Here is a 16,107-nt window from a genome sequence, read left to right as displayed (position 1 = left end):
CCTAATGGAAGCCACAGCGGCCCACTTCGGCACCATTCCTCCACCACAATCTTGAAATGTATGATGTGCCCACTCTTCTTTCAGAAACTCCACATTTTTACGAAGAGCTAGACTCTGAACCATTTATTTGCTGGGGCGGTAACATCGCCCTGCAAAACTTCATCACTCTGCCCTTTGTTACCAGTCGCCTGGTCTTCGATGTCATCATTATGGCATCTGATAACTACCACCGAGGTGCTTGGAGTTCATCAAGTGTTATAACTGTAGCCTATTACAAATTTTGTCTATTAAATGGCATAACATGCAGGTTTTGAAATTTGCCCCACTAAAATCTGCACGTTGTGGTATTTTCTAGGACATTTTCTTCATTTACATTCAGGCAGGTGTGACCTGCCGAAATGTAAAGGATTGTGTTTTTTATTACACTGAGTATGCACCAGGTGCTACAAAAACTTAAAAATTCCTAATTGCGATAGGTTTGGTAACAGGATTTACTGCATATATCAGAAATAATCAAGCGTCTCACAATGAGAGCTTCTGGTTTTAGAAATCACGGTTAGTCTTTTATGATCAATCAATTAAACGATTTTCTTTTCACTTGTTGGAATAATGTTATAAGGTCTTTGTGGTTTTCTCTTTCAGGTAGGCTATACTTGTTATCCAGTGTATCTTTTTACATTATTTCTACTGATATTGCTTCCTACAGTTCTGTGATGACCTCGGGCCTAGCTGTCGTCAAAAACTTATTTTAATAGGTGCACTCGTTATAAATGTTAATATTAACAAATCAAACATTTGAAATTCCTAGACATCTTTCACAAGTTTAAAATCAGCTTAGCTTGTGTATTAAAATATCTAAAGTAACTTTTATGTTTTCTTGTTTCAGTAGGGTTTGTTTGCTCAACACTTGTTTCTTGAGCACACATTTTCCTTTTGATTTTTTAATGTTTACAATTGATTTCCCTTCACCTTTAATTTATACATATGGACACTTTACCAATGGACTAAGAAGCAATTACTTTTTGCAAGATTTGCATCTTAATAAATTTGCTTAGGGCTTGTTTGTGCAGGATGTTGACTGCAGAAACATAAAATCTTCACATATCTACCATTCTGCTTGTCCATAGAGTCGTTGCTACCAAGGACGGAAGGGTTCCTCTAGTTTCTCGCTCATATTCGCCGAGCAATGCACTGGTGCATTAAAAGAAACGTCCACCTTGTCATTTTAGAGTGGTATCTACTGCTTAGTATGGATAAGAAATGCTGATAGCTCTGGTGAGGACAGTGTACTGGTCACTGCCAGTCACGCAGAGACAGTGAATGAAAAAGAGATGGAGAGGAGTGTGGAATGACCTAGGACACACATGGTGGCAGAGCCTTGAGAGTGGTTCAAATGTTTGATGGCCTGAGACTTAGCCAATCTCTGTCTCCCTTGGGAGGTGCATCGTGTTTCTTTCAGATTAATGTTCTTCTATGACCAACAATTCAAGGAAACAAAAAGTGATGGGTAGGATTCTTGAATTATTCTCAGCCACTGATAATTACAATTTACCGCATTTCACTTCATCACTCTGTTTGCTCATTATGCCACTGCAGACAGAGAGCAACCATATGCACACCATCCAAGGTCCTGCTTCAAAAAATGGTGAGGCCTGGGCTGCCAAGCTACCTTTTTAAACCGTTTTTATCAGCATTTTGGTTAATATCACAGTTACATTCATTGTATCTGTAGCATTATACAGAGGTATGAACAGTAATCCCATAACAAGGCTATACATGAATATATCTATAGTCGCAGGAGGGCTTGGTTTCATCCTTATAAACATAACAGATTCTAACAATAAGTAACCAGTCATCCGATACCTCCTAACAATGCATTTATGATGTCAGTATTATAATGTGTCCCTTCCTGTTGAGGCTTATATTTATGATAACAGGGTACACCATTTACCTTATACTTTATTGGAAATCAATGAAGGATGGATCTGGAAGAGTGGTGGGCACACTGGAGTAGCCAGGCATGCACTATTAACTGCCTGTCTCTTCCTGATATGTTTGTAAATTCAGGAGCAGTACCTCCCAGTCCGCCGCTATGGGGTATTGAGGCAGGCCGCAAGCCTCTTCTCGCCTTAGTGCACTGCCTCTGCCCATTCCCATTTGAGCATTGCCGCACATTAGGGTGTCACACCAGGCAATACCAGAGCTTTTCAGTGCATGGCTATGAGCCTGCGGGCTATCAACAATGCCAAATCAATGAAATGGTTTGTGGCCTTAACAGTCTTCTAGCGTCTTAACAGCTCCAGCAGCGATCCCTCCTGTGTACACACATCCGTGCGACCAGTCACCTTCTCTAGTGCAGTGGACACTGCAGCCCATAACGCCGTTGCTTCAGAGCAGCCCCAGAACATATCATCATATCATATGAGACTCTGGCTGTCGACATTTGGTACAGTCCGACGAGGACCTAAATGTGGGAAATGGAGGTGGTGTGAGATAAGCCCTGTGCAAGATGTTAAATCTGATATATTGAAATCTTGTGTTCTGCAAAACTTTCCTAGGGTACACTATTGCCTTCTCCCACTCATTACTTAACAGTTACCTACCCAAGTCTTCCCTGCGGACTGCGATTAATGGGTCTTGTACACCAGATGATTGCCTACACCCCCAACCCATTATGCACAGTGTATGTATAGGGGGTGTTGATCTGATCTGGTTCAGTGTTTGTGATGCCTCAGAGAGTTGCAACATAAGGAGAAATTAATAACATATGGACTTGGAGTATAGTTCACATCCCTCCAGTAATAAGTGCTTAAGAAAAGCAGGACCAGTGGATATGATCACATTGGCAACCATCTTTTTTTCCATGTGGATTACTGTTTCAATATAACTTTAACCACGCTTCTAAAGTATGATGGAGATCGATGAAGATACAAAAAGTGTATATATGTGTATATAGGTAGTTGTAAATACTTGTATGTTACTTTGTGTAGAGAACTTTAACTTCATTCATCACTGAGGATTTCTTTGTCCTGGATAATTGTAAAATGTTTGTTGTAATTTAAATACATTACCAATGAGCAATTGATAAGTTCATTGTGAGTAAGTCATTTATGTGCATCTGTCCCTACTATTTACCACTTTTGTTATTCTGAATACATTGTGCCACTTCAGACAGGGAGAAATCATATGCACATCAACCTTGGTCATGCTCCAATAGACCCTTCACTATTTATTTGCATGGTGGAAGAGCACTTTTTCCTTCGATGTACTGCAGAAGGAACTTCTTCATTGACTTATAAAGTGTAGTGTGCGTAATTGCACTTGTGTAACTATTCCTTGTACCTACAAAGCATTATAAAACCTCTGTAGCAGGTTTGAGCTATAAAAAACATTGAATAAAACAAAAATAGATTATATCTCTATTGGTTGGCGATAACTGAAAGTAAATTGCCCTTAAACTATTGTTCCGTTATGGTGCAGATATTCCATGTAGGTGTTACTTGAATGGTTGTTTCATCTTTCTTTAAATATTTACAGATTTGTAATTATTTTTCAACATGCTCTAATGTTTCTTTGAGAATGAGTATATACTTAACTCTAGAAATGATATGCAATAATCTCCGATGTACTGTTATTAAACTAATATTTTGACCATCTAAACATTTTCTGCTTATTCACTGTTCCTGTAGGTCGCAGTCTCAGACAACGGCAATCCCCCGCTGCAGTCAACTTCCAGGGTCATCATCCAGGTCCTAGATGCCAATGACAATGCCCCAACCTTCCTCCAGAAACGCTTCAATGTCCAACTCCCAGAAAGACTTAGCTCTAAGGACCCCACTAACATCTACAGGCTGGTGGCCTCTGATCAGGATGAAGGGTTGAATGCCAAGGTTACATACAGCTTGCAGGATGAAGAAGATGACATTTTCTCCATCCATCCCACCTCTGGCCTTGTCTTCTCCAGGAGTGCCTTTCATGCTGGAGAATATAACATACTTACAGTAAGTCAAAGTGACGCACTAGAGGGGTATACATGAGTGACTTTCAATGTATTTAATATTGGTACTGCAAGGTTGTACCCTGTGAAACAATAGAAGCACCACTTTTTGACCTAGTCAGTAGAGAGTGAGGACAAGCAAGAAATAAGATCTTCAGAGGTTTCAGGTGTGGTGTCAGGACAGGGTAAACTTTAGGATTCACATAGGAGTGTTTTAAGTGATGTGCCTTAAGAATTTCTCTTCCACTTTGCATGAAGTGGTGAAACAAAGTACAAACACTCCACAGTGAATTGCTTTAATGTCCACTGTAACATGTATATTCCTATTGTTGTGCTGCCAGCTGTGTGGAATATGGACTTGAGGAATCTCAAGCTACGTCCCCTATCTAGGAATTGTGGATGTATTCCTGATCTTTATAATTATCTGATATCTCAGATATCAGATCCACCCCTTCTTCCCAGATTCTCTTTTTATTCACCAATCATGTAACTTCTTAGGGTTACAAATATTTTCATTCTCAGTGTTAGACTTGGTGTGCTTGGAGTGGTTTCCCCTGACCTATTACCCTCAGACCACCTGTTTTGCTGACCCTGTTTCTGCTGGCTTTAGGACTCTGGGCACTTTACCAATGCTAACCAGGACTAAAGTGCATGTGCTTTCTGCCTAAAACATGTCTTAGCCTTGCCATTGCAGAGCCTGTGTGTGCAGTTTTAAACTGCTGTGTCGGCCTGGCAAGTTAACCCTCTTGCCATGCTCGAACCTTCCTTTTTAATACATATGTCACCCCTAAGGTAGCCTCTGGGCAGGGTGTAACGTATTTAAAAAGTAGGACATGTACTTTCAAGTTTTACATGTCCTTGTAATGAAAAACTCTTAAATTAGTTTTTCACTACTGCAAGGCCTTTCCCTCCCATAAGATAACATTGTGATTACCTAATTACATTCTATAAATGTAAATGTGTTTATTTTATCTTACGGGCATCTTCTTAACATGATGCATTTATGATTGGTGGATAGGGCTAGGATTCTGATTGGCTGTTGGTTTCTAGGGCTGTGATTGGTGGATAGGGCTAGGATTATGATTGGCTGTTGGTTCTAGGGCTATGATTGGTGGATAGGGCTGGGATTCTGATTGGCTGTTAGTTCTAGGGCTATGATTGGTGGATAGGGCTAGGATTCTGATTGGCTGTTGGTTCTAGGGCTATGATTGGTGGATAGGGCTAGGATTCTGATTGGCTGTTGGTTCTAGGGCTATGATTGGTGGATAGGGTTGGGATTCTGATTGGCTGTTGGTTGTAGGGCTGGGGCTGTGATTGGGGGTCAGGAAATAGGGCTGTGACTGGTGATTAGGGCTGGGTCTCCCATTAGTTGGCTAAATCAGGGTTTAAAATCGGATTGGCTAGGGTTAGGACCAGCTTCTTATTGGCCAGTAGGGCTATAAAAGGCTAGGATTCAGGGCGTCTGAGCCCGGGCGTCGAGGCAAAGGGCGGAGAGGACAAGGGCAGTTGCCTGTTTGGGCCTGTTCGGGACAGGTAGGGAGTAGGGACTAGGACTAACAATGCTGCCCAATTCTCATTCCACCAGGAATGGTTTCTACCCCAACACATCCCTCAACATGCAAACACATTATCTGCAAAGATATCCAACTCATGCATCACAAACTGACCACAGACATATTGCATTGCCCCACCACCCAACACAATACCCTACATACAACACATATACACATACACCCCATAACTACTACAGTCAAACACCTTCATACTCACAGCAAACACTCCTCTGTCCCCTCCCACTAACACTACCTGCCACCGCCCACACAATACAAAACTACAACATACAATTCTCTCAGTTTCAGTCTCCCAGATACACACTCTCTACACATACTAACCAAAAACACTATCCGCTGTTCGCTTCACACAGACCGCCTGAACTCATAACAATGCCAAAACCCTGCCTTCATAAACATCATCTACACACACTCTTCCCCCCTGCTCACCAATTACACACAACCATACAATCCCCACATTTCACTCCACCACACATATTACCTCTTCCAGTCATCTCAACTAATACTTATCTCCCTGACACACATCCATCACCTCATATACACCTCATACATTCATCTCCAAAACACATCAACACCCCATCTAACACTCAAATTCCACTTAACAGCACTAACTCACATACAAATCCCTCACCAAAAACAACTACACCAATAGCCCCTCTCATTATTCCACAAAAACAATACCAACCACAAACATCAGCACATCAAAGCAACACAAACTTACATTACACTCATCATCATACCCACTCTCACCCCCAAGACTACACAAAGGATACAAATTCCACCCTATCTCCACCCCTACCCCCCCACTCTTCACAAACACCTACCACAAGCACCCCATCCCAGCAACCTTCATTCAGTCGCCTCTCCTCCATTGCACAATTTAGAGCCTTACATCATGATCCACATGCTCCTCCACCACCCCTAACCCATACTCCATCCACACTAAACAAACGCAAACAAAATAAAAAACATGCCACTCATAGCAACCTCGCATCCCCTTGTTTGTTTCATAATAAAACTACCCTACAAAAAACACTACACTCCTCATGGCTCTCTCAGCAACCAAGTTCACCACCCACACACACAGACCCAACAAAATGCCTCCTTAACCTGCTGGAAGAGGAACACTATGTTGAAAAGCAAGACTATTGTGAGCCTCAAACAGTTAACACAACTAGCAACACTCCTGCTTCAAGCTCACATTATACTACTTACCCTTCTACTAAACAAAACAACACTACCACTAACACACCCTATCTAAACTGCCAGCTCATAAATGCTCGATCACTCTCAAAAAACAAGCACCACATCTACGACCTTCTCACAGACACACAACCTGACTTACTATTCATTACGGAAACCTGGTTGGGAGATGACATGGCACCAGTATTGCACGAAGCCCTTCCTCCAGGCTATCAAACCATCACACAAAACCGTATAGGCAAGAGAGGAGGTGGACTAGCTATTATATTCAAACAGGCAATAAACCTCAGTAAAACAGACAACATCTCCATACAAGGTTGTGAAGCCCTCCTTACCAGATGCCACCCTACTCCAACTTCCACCTGTAACTTTCTCCTCCTTTACAGACCTCCACCTAACAACTCCACTTTCCCAGATGCCTTTCTTGACATAGTCTCAAACCTTATTACACTATACTCCAATCTATGCATTCTTGAGGATCTAAACATTTGGTTTGACAAACCCAATATGCCCCATCCAAAAGCTATCACCACTGGCCTACTCGCATTGAATCTACATCAGATTGTACACAATCCCACACACATCGCTGGTCACATCCTAGATGTAATTTTTGCTAAGCCTGAACTTGTTACTATTCATAGCATCACACCAACCACCTGGTCAGACCACCATCTGATAACTTTCCGACAGACAACTCCACAAATCAACACACCCCACAACCACTTACATACATACACCTATCGACCATGGAGAAAACTCAATTTTGATCACTTAGAAACACAACTAACAGCAAACACAGATCTAGATACAATCAATTCTGTACCTAAACTTTATGAGTGGCTACAGGAAGCTTTTGATGTCCTAATACCACTCAGAAAAACTAAACATGACAAAAGAAAACCAACACCTTGGAGAAACACAGAACTTAAAAAGATAAAGAATCAAATCAGAAAGTTGCAGCGGACCTGGCTCAAAACAAACAACAGTCAAGACAAACTGCAGCTACACAAACTTAACAGGATTTACAAATCATCAATCAAAAAAGCTAAAAAAAGATACTACTCAGACAGAATTCTAAATGCTCAATCTACAACCAAGGAATTTTACAAAATTCTCAATGAATTTCGAAAACCCACATGCATGGAAGGAAGTCATCCCACCACTCAAGATTTCACAAACAAATTGGCAACTCACTACACAACCAAGGCAGACACATTGGACTCCTATTTAAAACAGAAGAAAACCAACAGCACCAACCCCTTTACTAAAATACCCTTTAAGAATAAACCATCCCAACCTCTACAGTCCTTCAAACAAATATCCCAGGATGAATTTATGGATTTGGTCAAAGCAAGCAGACCTTCTGGTTGCCCTTCTGACCCTTGCCCACCACAGATCTTCAAGAACATCCTGCTATCTACTTCCGCTGCCACACCTGTAAGAAGAATCATCAACAACTCTTTAACTTCAGGAACTTTTCCTACAGACCTGAAAAAGGCATACATACGACCATTATTAAAGAAAACAAACCTAGACCCGCAAGACCCCAACAACTACAGACCTATCACAAATGGACCTTTCCTGGGCGAATTGATAGAAAGAGCAGCATTCGCCCAGATGTCACAATTCATTGAAGACAATTCTATACTTTCAGACTTCCAAACTGGATTCCGCCCAGGAAGAAGCACTGAATCGGCACTCATGGCAATCTGGGATGATCTTAAAAACACAGTTGACCGAAATGGAGTTGCTGCACTACTTCTCTTGGACCTCTCAGCTGCCTTTGATACGGTTGACCATGACACCCTAACTCAAAGACTCCACGAAGCCGGCATACAAGGGATTGCGCTCGACTGGATTACTTCCTATCTCCAAAAAAGAGCAAATATCATCCACTCACCCCCCTTCTCATCCGAACCCTACCTCACAAAAACAGGGGTCCCCCAAGGGTCAATCATCTCACCTTTGCTTTTTAACATCTACATGATATCTTTACCAGAACTGATCAATGATTTCCATCTCACATGCTACAACTATGCAGATGACACACAAATACTACTTCAATTAGAAGACCCCAAAAACATTGAAAACTCTCAAATCTTCAGTTGCCTCAGAGCCGTTGATCAGTGGATGACCTGGAGCCATCTCAAACTAAATTCCTCCAAAACTGAAATACTCATATGTGGAGACTGGAAACATTATGACCCTCTGTGCGTCTGGCCTGACGATCTCGGACCACCTCCTCAATTATCCAAGGAAGTGAAAAACCTAGGAATCACCATGGATTCCAAACTAACTATGAATGCCCAAGTAGACAAATTAGCACGCACAAGCTTCATCTCCTTAAAGACTTTACGACGCATTTTCCCTCACCTCGGATTTCCACACAAGGTGCAAGCTACTATCTCACTTGTATTATCCAAACTGGATTATGCCAATAGCCTCTACCATGGATCATCTCTATCTGTTATGAAAAAACTACAACGTATCCAGAATTCCGCAGCCAGGCTACTATTACATATAAAGCCGCAAGCCCACATCTCCCCTGCCTTAAGAGCACTACACTGGTTACCCGTTGCCAGAAGATGCACTTTCAAGCTGCTTTGTATCACCCACAAAGCTATACATGGAACAGGACCGCTTTTCATCAGAAAGAAAATTACCAAATACATCCAACAAAGAACCCTCCGCTCAAGACTGGCACCCCGCCTTAGAACACCACCATACAAGAAAAAGACTGTAGGTGGTACATCCTTCTCCGTCCAAGCAGCCAAACTATGGAATTCATTACCCCCAACTATAAGAGCCACAGATAACTTTCTTGTTTTCAGGAAACTACTCAAGAGTTGGCTCTTTCCTTCATAACCACCTTTTTCAAACAACTATGAACTGCATATGCCTATGTGGATAATTATTTTTTTCAGATTATGGGGGTCATTCTGACCCTGGGAGCACCGCCAACAGGCTGGCGGTGCTCCCACGAGCATTCTGACCGCGGCGGTTCAGCCGCGGTCAGAAGCGGAAAGTCGGCGGTCTCCCGCCGACTTTCCGCTGCTCGGGGGAATCCTCCATGGCTGCGGAGCGCGCTCCGCAGCCATGGGGATTCTGACACCCCCTACCGCGAACAGGATGGCGGTAGGGGGTGCCGCGGGGCCCCTGGGGGCCCCTGCAGTGCCCATGCCCATGGCATGGGCACTGCAGGGGCCCCCGTAAGAGGGCCCCGCAAAGTATTTCAGTGTCTGGCATGCAGACACTGAAATACGCGACGGGTGCAAACTGCACCCGTCGCACCCCTGCAACTACGCCGGCTCAATTCTGAGCCGGCGTCCTCGTTGCAGGGGCATTTCCTCTGGGCCGGCGGGCGCTCTTTTGGAGAGCGCCCGCTGGCCCAGAGGAAATGTTAGAATGGCCGCCGCGGTCTTCTGACCGCGGTGCGGTCATTTGGCGGCGGAACCTTGGCGGACGGCCTCCGCCGTCCGCCAAGGTTAAAATCAGGCCCTATATGTATATTTCTATTTATTTATAGTTTCTTTGGAAACTAAAGCAAGGCTGTGCGCTCAGAGATCCCATAGCAGAAAAAGATCTAGAATCCATCCTGGAGGTGAACTGATGATGTACTGGAGCGTAATCTGTATCTGACTGAGACGCGCAGGTTCTATCTTCCTCTGCTGGAGACACAGAGTAGAAGGTTCTCCCTTTATAAAACACCTGTAAGCTCCGCCCGCTGAGCCACGCCCCGTCCACCCTCGAAGTAGATAAAGGAATTCCCGCCTTTTACCAGGATGATGGACAGCTTTCCAAAACGACCCCAATGCGTTTACCGCCGATTCCGGTGGTGCGTTGTTGATGCTCAGAAGCACAAGGACATCTCCACAAAGACGCACTAGTAACAATCACATTGCCAAAGGCACACAAGGTTGCTGGAGACGTTTACCCAGTGGCCCATCACGTACCCTTAGTGTACAATATAAACGGGGCGTATAAAACATGCTAGGTAACGCTTACTGACATACTCGTAGAAAATACTCCGGTTGGGTAGGCCACGATGCTCATTTTACAGAAACTAAACCTCAAAGGAAGCACTTCCAAATATAAACGTAGCAGGTGCCGCAGTTGAAGCTCAGCTTCTGGAAAGGACAAGCCACCCTAACTCTTGGGCTTGGCAAAGATAAAGCAAGGCTGTGCGCTCAGAGATCCCATAGCAGAAAAAGATCTAGAATCCATCCTGGAGGTGAACTGATGATGTACTGGAGCGTAATCTGTATCTGACTGAGACGCGCAGGTTCTATCTTCCTCTGCTGGAGACACAGAGTAGAAGGTTCTCCCTTTATAAAACACCTGTAAGCTCCGCCCGCTGAGCCACGCCCCGTCCACCCTCGAAGTAGATAAAGGAATTCCCGCCTTTTACCAGGATGATGGACAGCTTTCCAAAACGACCCCAATGCGTTTACCGCCGATTCCGGTGGTGCGTTGTTGATGCTCAGAAGCACAAGGACATCTCCACAAAGACGCACTAGTAACAATCACATTGCCAAAGGCACACAAGGTTGCTGGAGACGTTTACCCAGTGGCCCATCACGTACCCTTAGTGTACAATATAAACGGGGCGTATAAAACATGCTAGGTAACGCTTACTGACATACTCGTAGAAAATACTCCGGTTGGGTAGGCCACGATGCTCATTTTACAGAAACTAAACCTCAAAGGAAGCACTTCCAAATATAAACGTAGCAGGTGCCGCAGTTGAAGCTCAGCTTCTGGAAAGGACAAGCCACCCTAACTCTTGGGCTTGGCAAAGATAAAGCAAGGCTGTGCGCTCAGAGATCCCATAGCAGGAAAAGATCTAGAATCCTTCCTGGAGGTGAACTGATGATGTACTGGAGCGTAATCTGTATCTGACTGTGACGCGCGGGTTCTATCTTTCTCTGCTGGAGACACAGAGTAGAAGGTTCACCCTTTATAAAGCACCTGTAAGCTCCGCCCGCTGAGCCACGCCCGTCCACCCTCGAAGTAGGTAAAGGAATTCCCGCCTTTTACCACGATGATGGACAGCTTTCCAAAACGACCCCACTGCGTTTACCGCCGATTCACGTGGTGCGTTGTTGATGCGCAGAAGCACGAGGACATCTCCACAAAGACGCACTAATAACAATAACATTGCCAAAGGCACACAAGGTTGCTGGAGACGTTTACCCCGTGGCCCATCACGTACCCCTAGTGTACAATATAAACGTAGCAGGTGCCGCAGTTGAAGCTCAGCTTCTGGAAAGGACAAGCCACCCTAACTCTTGGGCTTGGCATAGATAAAGCACGGCTGTGCGCTCAGAGGTCCCATAGCAGAAAAGATCTAGAAACCTTCCTGGAGGTGAACTGATGATGTACTGGAGCGTAATCTGTATCTGACTGTGACGCGCGGGTTCTATCTTCCTCTCCTGGAGACACAGAGTAGAAGGTTCTCCCTTCATAAAGCACCTGTAAGCTCCGCCCACTGAGCCACGCCCCGTCCACCCTCGAAGTAGGTAAAGCAATTCCCGCCTCTTACCAGGATGATGGACAGCTTTCCAAAACGACCCCACTGCGTTTACCGCCGATTCAGGTGGTGCGTTGTTGATGCGCAGAAGCACGAGGACATCTCCACAAAGACGCACTAGTAACAATAACATTGCCAAAGGCACACAAGGTTGCTGGAGACGTTTACCCCGTGGCCCATCACGTACCCCTAGTGTACAAGATAAACAGGGCGTATAAAACATGATAGGTAACGCTTACTGACATACTCGTAGAAAATACTCCGGTTGGGTAGACCACGATGCTCATTTTACAGAAACTAAACCTCAACAGAAAGCACTTAGAAATATAAACGTAGCAGGTGCCGCAGTTGAAGCTCAGCTTCTGGAAAGGACAAGCCACCCTAACTCTTGGGCTTGGCAAAGATAAAGCAAGGCTGTGCGCTCAGAGATCCCATAGCAGAAAAAGATCTAGAATCCTTCCTGGAGGTGAACTGATGATGTACTGGAGCGTAATCTGTATCTGACTGTGACGCTCGGGTTCTATCTTCCTCTGCTGGAGACACAGAGTAGAAGGTTCTCCCTTTGTAAAGCCCCTGTAAGCTCCGCCCGCTGAGCCACGCCCCGTCCACCCTCGAAGTAGGTAAAGGAATTCCCACCTTTTACCAGGATGATGGACAGCTTTCCAAAACGACCCCATTGCGTTTACCGCCGATTCCGGTGGTGCGTTGTTGATGCTCAGAAGCACGAGGACATCTCCACAAAGACGCACTAGTAACAATCATATTGCCAAAGGAACACAAGGTTGCTGGAGACGTTTACCCCGTGGCCCATCACGTACCCTTAGTGTACAATATAAACGGGGCGTATAAAACATGCTAGGTTACGCTTACTGACATACTCGTAGAAAATACTCCGGTTGGGTAGGCCACGATGCTCATTTTACAGAAACTAAACCTCAAAGGAAGCACTTACAAATATAATCGTAGCAGGTGCCGCAGTTGAATCTCTGCTTCTGGAAACTCTTGGGCTTGGCAAAGATAAAGCAAGGCTCTGCGCTCAGAGATCCCATAGCAGAAAAAGATCTAGAATCCATCCTGGAGGTGAACTGATGATGTACTGGAGCGTAATCTGTATCTGACTGTGACGCGCGGGTTCTATCATCCTCTGCTGGAGACACAGAGTAGAAGGTTCTCCCTTTATAAAGCACCTGTAAGCTCCGCCCGCTGAGCCACGCCCGTCCACCCTCGAAGTAGGTAAAGGAATTCCCGCCTTTTACCACGATGATGGACAGCTTTCCAAAATGACCCCACTGCGTTTACCGCCGATTCAGGTGGTGCGTTGTTGATGCGCAGAAGCACGAGAACATCTCCACAAAGACGCACTAGTAACAATCACATTGCCAAAGGCACACAAGGTTGCTGGAGACGTTTTTACCCCGTGGCCCATCACGTACCCTTATTGTACAATATAAACGGGGCGTATAAAACATGCTAGGTAACGCCTACTGACATACTCGTAGAAAATACTCCGGTTGGGTAGACCACGATGCTCATTTTACAGAAACTAAACCTCAAAGGAAGCACTTAGAAATATAAATGTTGCAGGTGCCGCAGTTGAAGCTCAGCTTCTGGAAAGGACAAGCCACCCTAAATCTTGGGCTTGGCAAAGATAAAGCAAGCCTGTGCGCTCAGAGATCCCATAGCAGAAAAAGATCTAGAATCCTTCCTGGAGGTGAACTGATTATGTACTGGAGCGTAATCTGTATCTGACTGTGACGCGCCGGTTCTATCTTCCTCTGCTGGAGACACAGAGTAGAAGGTTCTCCCTTTATAAAGCACCTGTAAGCTCCGCCCGCTGAGCCACGCCCCTTCCACCCTCGAAGTAGGTAAAGGAATTCCCGCCTTTTACCAGGATGATGGACAGCTTTCCAAAACGACCCCAATGCGTTTACCGCCGATTCCGGTGGTGCGTTGTTGATGCTCAGAAGCACAAGGACATCTCCACAAAGACGCACTAGTAACAATCACATTGCCAAAGGCACACAAGGTTGCTGGAGACGTTTTACCCCGTGGCCCATCACGTACCCTTAGTGTACAATATAAACGGGGCGTATAAAACATGTTAGGTTACGCTTACTGACATACTCGTAGAAAATACTCCGGTTGGGTAGACCACGATGCTTATTTTACAGAAACTAAACCTCAAAGGAAGCACTTACAAATATAATCGTAGCAGATGCCGCAGTTGAAGCTCAGCTTCTGGAAAGGACAAGCCACCCTAACTCTTGGGCTTGGCAAAGATAAAGCAAGGCTGTGCGCTCAGAGATCCCATAGCAGAAAAAGATCTAGAATCCATCCTGGAGGTGAACTGATGATGTACTGGAGCGTAATCTGTATCTGACTGAGACGCGCAGGTTCTATCTTCCCCTGCTGGAGACACAGAGTAGAAGGTTCTCCCTTTATAAAGCACCTGTAAGCTCCGCCCGCTGAGCCACGCCCCGTCCACCCTCGAAGTAGGTAAAGGAATTCCCGCCTTTTACCAGAATGATGGAGAGCTTTCCAAAACGACCCCAATGCGTTTACCGCCGATTCCGGTGGTGCGTTGTTGATGCTCAGAAGCACAAGGACATCTCCACAAAGACGCACTAGTAACAATCACATTGCCAAAGGCACACAAGGTTGCTGGAGACGTTTACCCCGTGGCCCATCACGTACCCTTAGTGTACAATATAAACGAGGCGTATAAAACATGCTAGGTAACGCTTACTGACATACTCGTAGAAAATACTCCGGTTGGGTAGGCCACGATGCTCATTTTACAGAAACTAAACCAATAACAATAAAATACACACACACTCTTTTAAACCTGTCTGACTAAGTATTTTTTACCCATGATTCTAATTATGTATTGTATGTGCATATGTGTGTGTATTCATGTGTGTGTGTGTATAAATATATATATATATGTGTATGTATGTGTATATGTTGTTTCTGTGCCTGGCATGTTTGTGGATCATTGCATGGCTCCTGGTTTTTTTTTGGGTTGTTATACTAGATATGTATGAATTTCTGCTCTCTTTTTATCACACTTATCTACTCATCACTCTTATGTCATGTCTCTATCAAAATATCCTCCATTCTCACTCGGACTCATCCCAAATCCCTTCGACCACTTTCATCTCCTAAATATCTCTGCCTAAGCTCTTCCCTCCACCTCCACATCTAACTCACCAAACCTCACTCTACCTCTGTGACCTCCCACACAACCCTACTAAATTTTCCTGCATTCATCTCACCCTGCTACTATGCTCTCCCTAACCCTTCCACATCCTCTTTCCCCTCCGCTCCCCTTTTATTCATCTCAAGCCTTTGGATTGAGTAAATGAAGGATAAACTCCCAATTAACACTTCTGGATTTCTTTCCTCCTCCACCCCTCCATTACTCCAGTCAATCTAACTAACAAACTCTCATATCCGCAACTCAAATTAACTCATAATAATACTAAAACTGTACTCCTTATTAAATTATACTAATCCATCACTAATTCTTGTTGGGTACCGGAGTAGCGTGCTACTCATCGAAAAGCGCTTCGACGCCTCGTCAGGGGTAGTAAGCGCTATATAAATACGATTACAATTACAATTACAATTAACATGGGGAAAAGAAAGGCTATAGATATAAATGTAATTTCCAATTGGGAAGAGATGGTATCCCCAAGTTTGGTGTCTCAGGAATCATAATTCAAAATCTCAATGTATGGTGAAGTCAGATTTCTGAAAACGCCACTTTTAGAAAGTTGTTATTTTCTTTCTTTAGCCATTTTGTG

The 16,107-nt window shown here is 44.4% G+C and overlaps 1 protein-coding gene across 2 annotated transcripts in view; it reads left to right on the top strand.

Annotated features, from left to right (window-relative positions):
• Nucleotides 1-16,107, top strand: part of FAT2 (FAT atypical cadherin 2) — a 234,157-nt gene that overhangs the window by 88,394 nt on the left and 129,656 nt on the right. For both annotated transcript variants that reach the window (XM_069199589.1, XM_069199588.1), the window contains exon 5: nt 3,690-4,001. In XM_069199589.1, coding sequence (XP_069055690.1) covers nt 3,690-4,001 — 312 coding nt within the window. The remainder of the gene's footprint in view (nt 1-3,689; nt 4,002-16,107) is intronic.

Source organism: Pleurodeles waltl, chromosome 7 (assembly GCF_031143425.1).
Source record: "Pleurodeles waltl isolate 20211129_DDA chromosome 7, aPleWal1.hap1.20221129, whole genome shotgun sequence".
Classification (NCBI taxonomy): domain Eukaryota; kingdom Metazoa; phylum Chordata; class Amphibia; order Caudata; family Salamandridae; genus Pleurodeles; species Pleurodeles waltl.
The sequence above is the reverse complement of the archived record's forward strand: the minus strand, read 5'-3'. Positions and strand labels throughout refer to the sequence as shown.